Below are 8,419 nucleotides of genomic sequence, written 5' to 3'. Positions count from 1 at the left end.
ATGAAACATTTTCTCTGTACAAATCAGTGAAAGATATAAAGAAAAGGTGTGTGGGAAAAAAAGGAAGAACGTCAGTAACAAACTGTGGGATAAGGGATGAGAACATAAGAGTGCTTACAAAAAAAAAGAGATCAATTCTAATAAACAATGTAAACAAGAAAAAAAAAATAAAAGGCTAACCACTTTCTAAATGTTTCCTCCTCGATCGATATATTTCCATCGAAACATCTTTAAACTTTGACAGAAAAAGAAAAACTGCTGCTTTGCCAAAATCTTAAAACAAGCGTGTTTGACGGCAAAAATCTATGCTGTGTATTTTACAGTCGTGTGTCATATGATGTTATGATGTGTTTATTTGTCTGCCAGCCTTGTGTGCCATGGTCAATGTAGCTGGAGCCCATGTGTTCACTCTGACTGTGGTTAATGCCTTATTAGGACTCCTTGGAGGTTTACTATTAGCTATGCATGGGGGAGCAGGTAGACATGCTCCAATAACATCCCTCTGGCCCAAAACAACACGCTAATTCTGCTTCACCTCAACCAACACACTGTTCAAAACATCCTCCTGACACGCCAATATACAAAGACATAATGTACTCTCAAATAGTGACTCTCTGACAGGAAATCAACTGTGTAACACGAATATTCTTAACAGCTAATGGTGATGTACTTAAAATGTCTTGGTCTACTTTGATATTGGTGTATTTTTCATATTCCTGGCATCATGTAGATAGAAACAGCAGCTACAGTTGAATTTCTTAGGAAAATTTTCTTTTTTTCTAAACCTTTTGGTGTCAGAATTAAAGCACAAGCGTCTCTTTCTTGACTCAACAAGTCTCACAGGGGGAAAAACAAGCTTTTAAGAGGAAGAGATACCATTGATAACAGCCTCAGTCAATCATAACATAATGCATAAATGAGAAAAAAAAAGGCAGTACTCAACTGGATGTTAACTTTACTGCTGATGCGCTAAAACTACAGCTGTTGCTCTCTTGAGCTGCACTAAACACCTCACACACAGGTGATTTCTAACAGTGTAAGAGTAACCGAAGGAGGCTTTTAAACAACCCCAAGTCATGCTGACCCCCCACAAATTGTAAATAAGTCAGGTTAGTCTTCCATTGGTCCACTGAGTTGGAGCCCCTTTGGACTCGCTGGCTAACTGGGTGTTATTTTCCTCAGAATGGATTAGCTGACTAAGCCTCCATGTGACTGTGCAGTGCCGGTGAGATTGGATTTAGGCCCACCGCTGGGTGATGGTGCACTCGGGAAGAAATTTCCAAAGACCTTTTCGCTCGCAGGCAGCTTACACCTTAAACAGACCAACTCTAAAAAAAAAAAAAAAAAAAAATCTGTATGGGTAAAGCCACCTGGATCTGAGTGTGTGACATCTACTTTGCAGTTATTACTATACAGCTAGTGAATGCACAGACTTTTTGTAATCAGACAAGATTAAATTACGTGGCCTTTTCTCGATGTGCGATGTGAAAATGAGAAATTGAGTCCCCGCATCCATCAACACATCCATTTACAGCTCGGAAGTGACTGGATGATGAGTTTGGGAAGCGTGCGTGACTTGCAGAACGTATCAATTGAATACAGAACTTTGAAAAGAAGCAGCTCAATGATAATATGGACACATTTTCACACCCTGCTGCTGCTGTTTGTTTGTGTCTGAGTCTGTGTCTGCCCTAAATGGCTTGCTCTCTCTGTACGTCGGCTCCAGGTATGCTTCGGTCCGGTTCAGAGGCCAGCGCCGCCTCACGCAAAACCACCATGTGATCTTCGGCCGCGTGGAGCGACTGGTCGATCCAGTCCATACTGCCGGACATGTGACAGGCGTTGCGGGTGACCAGCACCAGGTGGCTGACTGAAAGGAGGAGAGCAGTGGCCCTGAGGGAGAAGAATATAACAAATGGGTTTAATTTAAACTAGCTTTCTTGCTGCTGCTGCTGCTGCTGCTGGATGAAAAAGTGAAAAAGCACTTATTTCCAAAAACACTTTTTTCTAAAGTAAGCAACAACACACTGGTGACAGCATACAACGGGTACAGAAAGAGCACGAAAGTAACACAACACATGACGAATTGCATAAACTTTAAATTCAATTTGATTAAATGATGAAAAACACCAATTTTTGAGCTTTCTGAGAGTTTTCCTGGAAGCATCAATTTCCTGTGACACTTGAGAATGTGCATAACGGTCCCTATCATATGTCTGTAAATCTCAAAGGTTATTAAATTATGGATAAATCAAAGTCATGTGGTCGCTCCTCTCCAGCTTCTTCAGACGCCAAATCAATCGGCAGAGCGGTAGGTCTTTGCATTAAGCTTTCGCAGTCATGCAAAAGGCCCATTTAAGTAATGGAGAAAGGGATGCGATTACCTGGCATCGAGCAGAATTGGATCCAGAGGCGGGTACATGGATCTGACCACGTCGTCCACCCTGCGAGACAGGTCAATGAGGATGTGAGGAGGCGGGTTTGCCTGAATCAGTTATATGAAGTTGTGGTGAATCGTGCACGTTACCTCGGGCTGATGCGTTTGGCTACAGTGATGATGTCACTCAGGCTGGCTGGGGCTTTGACCTTTGCCCCTGAGCCCATTGTCATGGCGACCAACTTTTCAGTCAAAGTGTGGCAGATCTGAGTGTGGGATTAACTGTGTTAGTATCAGTAAATCACTGAATATACTTATAAAAAATGGACTAAAGGAGCAAGTACACTTCAGTTACCTTTAGGATAGAGATGCAGTGAGAAACCAAACCACTGTTGGAGAAATAAAACACAGAATTAGTTTTGACACTGATAAAACATAAACATTTACAGCAGTGACATTAACTAAAAACTCCAAAATCTCTTTACGGTATCACTAAAATTCTGCCGGGCAGTATTTGCAGTTTATGTCATGCCAACAAGTGCTACTGCTAAGACGTACGAGGCGTCTTCTATCCAGTCTTCGTTCTCTAAGATGGCCTCGATGTGAGGGTTGGTGATGACCACGTCGTCCAGCTCCAGCTCCGACGGCTCGCTCTGGGTCTCCATGGCTCCGATCAGATCGACTGTGGGTCTGAGGGACAGGACAGGAACAGCAGAGGAAGGTAAGCTGGATTCTGATGACGAATAACTTATATTGATTTAATATTAATTTTCTGTGCCTGGATTGAATTTAATGAGAACAATTCAAAAAAATGCTTGAAAACAAAAATCTGTGAATATATGGTTTTAAATCACAAGTTGCCACAACATCAAACTCCATTCACAGACTCTCATTAAATTATAAAACCTTTTCTCTCCAAACCAGAGGTGAGAAAAGAGACAACCTACAGTATGTAAGTTAAAACAAGAACTTTTTACCTCTTATTTAATCTGGTAGATGTTATATTGAATTGTTTGAGTGTTTAATGGATTATTTTCTACTGGATTTATATTATATTCCTATTTTTAGTAAGGCCTGAAGAGGAAACTGAATCCCAAACTTATGGATGCATATTAATTGATGTAAATGACTTGTGATGACCTAATTTCCTTTTATAATTCACTTCTTTGTTTGCTTCTAGCGTTCTTATTTGAAATATTTTCTTTGTAATATCTCCTTTTCATGAATAAATACATTGTTGGAAAGGCTTTAGGATCCCATGAGCCAATGTTATTATTGTCATTTTTTTCCCCAAACGGTAACTAATCAAAAGTTGTGAATCAGTAGTATGAAAAGGCAGTGGACAGAATAGTCGGCCACATGATACAGAAAGTTTTAAGACTCTGAAGGAAACACAGAAATGAAAACTCCTGTCTGTTACAGATTTAGAGGTTTTGTATTGTTTCACTGACTTGGAGTCAAAGTGGTGCAGCAGGTCGTGTGGGTGGCAGTAGCGGTGTCTGCACACCACCACCAGGGCAATGAAGGAGGCCAGGAAAATGGTGGCCAACACCCCAATGGCCACGATCACCACTGTCTCCATGGCGACTCCTGCTCCCACAGCGGCTACAGGCAGCAACTCGTCGAGAGGAGAAAAAAAAAAAAAAGAGTCCAATCAGGGTCGGCTGATTGTCCGAGCTCGATTACGGATGGGCGCTCATCTGTTGAGAGGAGAATAATTGGTGGTTTCAGTCTGATTGGGTGTAACATCAAACCGGAGAAGAATGACATTATCTCCATACTTGAGGATATCTATGTAAGAAATTTCCATTTCTGTTGAAACACTATGCACATCTGAATCCACAGAGTAAAGAATACAATCAGCAGCGTTTTTCTCTGTTTCTAAAAGTGGCGCACCTTCAATGCACACATAAAACTGACCTTTATCTGAGTACATACAAAGCTGAAGTGTGGTTGCCCTTTGTTTGCACTTTATACAGTGTAATGAGAACAATGTGTCTGGTAAACAGAGACCGGTAACACTTTATAATAAAGGTACACAAAGTTTTGATCAGTTAGCAGGCAACAAATGATGAATGAATGAGGAAACTTACTGCTAGTAAACCATTAGTTAGCCGGCAGTTCTTGAATAACTCCAAATCAAATTTAATAGAGAGGCAAATAATAAGTTAATGATTAGTTAATTGAGAAACGAGTGAGGAACAGATGAGGAATGACCTGATAATTGATGAATCGTTAACATGTACTTCCCCAATAATTCCTAAAGGAAGACTATCTAGTAGATACTGATGAGAACAGACTGTGAGATCCTGTATTAATGAATTATTAGGTAATGATTAGTTCATGAATATGTGTCAATCGATCATACTGACCACTTTCTTCATGAGTCGCTGCTGATTATCTCTGAAGCAGCTGCTAGTAACGACTCATTATTAATTAAACATTAGTTACTGTTTTTGTGCACCCCGAGAAAAGTGATACATAACACTGATCAGTTACTAAGTAGTCCCTCATTACTTCATCATTATCTAACAGTTAATTACCCTTTTCTGTGCCCCCTCAAGTAAAGTGGGGTACAAAAAGGCACATCAATCAGGAAAACTACAAACCACAGCTGATATTATATGAATTCTATTCAACTTTAATCAGCAGCCACAAAGTCAACAACTTACTGTCACACATTGTGTGGAGATATCTGGTTTTTAACAACAAAGACAAGCTAAACCCACAAAACTTGACGACAAAACTCTCATAAACTTTGACCTCTTACCATCTGATGTTTTCAGTCCTGGCGGAAGTATTTTTGGATTGTCTGCAGGTTTATTTTAGGTGACATGTTCCGACATTTAGCGTCTCTCTGGAAGTGTAAAGTATACCTGCCCTCTGCCCAGTTTAGTCACTCATTAACCCGTCCTGTCCCACACCTGAGTGCTCATGTGTGAGTGAGTGTAAACTCTCTAAAGGGAGGCTGTCATTAAGAACAAGGCAGCTCCCTGGATAGTGTTTAATTGATTTATAATTAGGCATCACATTTTTTTAAAAGCAGAGATACGGTTTTGTCCGCTGTTAGAAGCACAGATTTCCACAGGGAAGCTGAACTTTCAGCATTACAACATTGTAAACCTGCATTTTTGCCCGGATGATTGTGTGAGATTCTGCCATGGAATGCTGTAATTCTTTAATCTGATTAATTTGTGTTACACTAGCCGTATCATACAGAGCTTTCTCCCGTCTTTCTCCTGCCTGAGAGCTTTTCTGACTCATTTTTTCTTTTCACAGGCCAGTGGTATCTTGAAATCTTAAAATACCACTGCTAAAAGGAAACACATATAAAAGGTAAACGGGGTGATTTGAAGTACTTTAGGGTACAGATTATCATTCAATTCAATTAAAAATATATCTCCATATTCCTCAGTGTGTCTTATAGTGCGATCTGTGTGATTAGGAGGAACACCACAGATTTCTAAACAGGTTTGCTCTTTGCGTTCAAACCCAATTTAAGGAAATTGTTTGGAAAAATAAATGCAAATTGCTTCTATGGAGCATTAACTTTTCCCCTAAAGCCTAACCAAAATGATTTTACTGCAAATTCAGAACCAACGGGTACACATACACACATAACCAGTTGTGGTAAGTAACTAAGTGTATTTACAAAAGTATAATTCGGACATACTTGTACTTTACTTAAGTATTTCGGCCCTACATTTCAGAGGGAAATGTTGCATTTTTTGCTCCGCTATATTTACAGATATAGTTACATCATTACTTACATCAGAATCAGATTTTATATAAAAATACACAATCTGCTTCCAAGATATGATCCATTGCTCCAGACAAGACTAAGCAACAGTATATAAAGTACATGCATCTGCAATGACAGTCCCTTAACATAATATATAATAACATTATGAAACAAACCATTCTGCATAACAAATACCTTTACTTTTGATACTTTACATAAGTTTTGCTGATAATACTTCTGTACTTAAGTAAGTGCAGGACTTGTACTTGAACTATACTGTGGTATTACTACTTTTAAGTACAGTAAGTAAAGGATCTGATTACTTTTTCCACCACTGCAAATAACATACGCAACAGTTTCTGAGAGGATTAACCACAACAAGACATTAAAAAACAATAAAAATACCACTAAAATCATTCCTTTTGTTGGTGTGTGTGCTTTGCATTTACAAAACACCTGTACACTGTATCTCTGCTGGGTGTCTCACCCAAAAACTCATCAAAAGGGGAGTCTGAGACTCAATTTAAGTCAGGCCTGTTATGCCTGTATAACAATGTGGCGGAGATAAACAAAACATACAACACATCAAACTTGTATAGTTAAATAATATTTCACCATATTCAGTATTTTTCCTTATTTGATAGATAAATAGATACATAGAAACACACACAGGCGCGCGCTCACAGCAACCCACATGCACACATAAAAGCAAAGTTTTTTCCGATTTCTTCGTTTTTCACAAATACAGACAGACACATCATAGTCATAAAATACATCCGGTATACCAAAGCCTGGTAAACATTTCTAATGTTAAACTACAACATTCCTACCTTTAATGGACCAAACAAACACTCTTTTATATAGTTACTCACCCAAACATTTTGTGCTTTTAGTTCGATTCCTTTTAGAAGACAAAATACTTTCCCCTCCGCCACCAGGAGCGCGGAGACGGCACCGACATCTCCAAACCTGGTGCGTGAACGCGCCGGAGCTGGCGGTGAATGACTGATGAGCAAACTTTTTCTCTTTAAACTTTGCAGCGCGAGCGCGCGCGCGCCCAGCTGCAGCTATATCTGCGCGTGGACAGATTCGGCCACGCGCCTGTTATGAGAGGGGCTGTTGGAGCGGTGTGCGTAAAACCCCTCTCTGCCCTGTTTTTAATGAGGAAAAGCTACAGTACTGCTAATATGAAACACAAGTAGGGACTTTAAACGCTAGGTGGCGTGCCCTAACCAGTTATTAATACACATTGAGACCTGCCAACAGTTGATATGGCGGCGTTGAAGTCACATTTGAGAAAAGGTGAGGCCAAATGTGACTATTTTAAGTGTTTCTGTGGTGCTCTGGAGTTGTAGGTGTAGTCTGCTGCTACATGCCACGTGATTTGTTTTAAATTGAATAACCTTGTTGTACTTTTTATTTCTCTATAAAGCACTTTAGTGTTAGTTTTAGATGTGCTCAACAAATAAATTGACCTGTTCATAAACTCTTAGCTGTGTTAGCCAGGGAAGACATTTTGACTTGTCATGACAGGAAAAGCACAGGTGTAGCTAGGCTAATAGGATTAATTAACGATGGTCCCATTACATTTAAGTGTTCCAGTAAGCAAACATGCACTATAGTAGGGCCCTGGAGGTAGAAAGCCTAAATTGAATGCAGCCATCTTTAATGTAATTAGTTACACCTGTGCTTTCTCTGCTATGAAGTTAGTCAACCACACAGTTTGTTGTCAAAATCACCATGAATAGTAAGAGTTAACTAATTTATGCTAATAGTACGATTCAAAGTTCATTTTTGACTTTGGAAACAGCAGTTGACATAACAAAATCATGTCAAGGACCAATTAGAAGCTGTTGCAGAGCTTTCAATCATATCTTATGATCTTCATCGGCAGATGGAGTTTGATCAGTTGAAATTGTTTCCTGAAAATTTCTCAAATGGTCAAATTTTTTATTTCACTTTAAGGATTTCTCATAGTTTCATAGATATCAAACTTGGAAACAGAAGTTGACACAAGGTCCTTTTAGTAGGTGTTCTGAAGCTCAATCATTTAATTGATCAATGACGAGGATATTGTTGAAAGCTCCAGTACAGCTACTTACTGGAGATTGTGAGATTGTTGTTGCCGTTTTCAAGGTAAAGAGTAAACGCTGAGAGCTAACATTGACAATCAGTCCTTTTAAACTGCTAAAAAAAAAAACATCTATAATTCCATGAATGATTTATGATTCAACAGACTTTATTCGGTCAAGTTTAAAAAAAAAACAAAAAAAAAAACCCAGAACAATAAATGAAATAAT

The 8,419-nt window shown here is 39.2% G+C and overlaps 1 protein-coding gene and 1 long non-coding RNA gene across 5 annotated transcripts in view; one reads left to right on the top strand and one right to left on the bottom strand.

Moving 5' to 3' along the window:
• Positions 1 to 7: 7 nt before the first annotated feature.
• On the bottom strand, positions 8 to 7,120 carry tmem98 (transmembrane protein 98). Its single transcript, XM_067571445.1, has 7 exons — positions 6,992 to 7,120; positions 3,829 to 4,077; positions 2,936 to 3,067; positions 2,733 to 2,766; positions 2,528 to 2,643; positions 2,385 to 2,444; positions 8 to 1,893 (listed from the first exon to the last, which is right to left on the bottom strand). Exons 2-7 carry the CDS (start codon positions 3,957 to 3,959, stop codon positions 1,692 to 1,694), a joined length of 675 nt encoding a protein of 224 aa, XP_067427546.1. The 5' UTR covers positions 3,960 to 4,077; positions 6,992 to 7,120; the 3' UTR covers positions 8 to 1,691.
• An 89-nt stretch (positions 7,121 to 7,209) lies between these two features.
• Positions 7,210 to 8,419, top strand: part of LOC137168690 (uncharacterized) — a 62,677-nt gene continuing 61,467 nt past the window's right edge. The window contains exon 1 of one of the 4 annotated variants that reach the window (XR_010924321.1): positions 7,210 to 7,421. This is a non-coding gene — a long non-coding RNA (uncharacterized lncRNA). The remainder of the gene's footprint in view (positions 7,422 to 8,419) is intronic. The other 3 variants (XR_010924323.1, XR_010924320.1, XR_010924322.1) reach the window with 3 other exon arrangements.

Source organism: Thunnus thynnus, chromosome 17, assembly GCF_963924715.1.
Source record: "Thunnus thynnus chromosome 17, fThuThy2.1, whole genome shotgun sequence".
NCBI classification, from domain to species: domain Eukaryota; kingdom Metazoa; phylum Chordata; class Actinopteri; order Scombriformes; family Scombridae; genus Thunnus; species Thunnus thynnus.
This window is presented reverse-complemented; position numbering and strand designations above follow the sequence as displayed.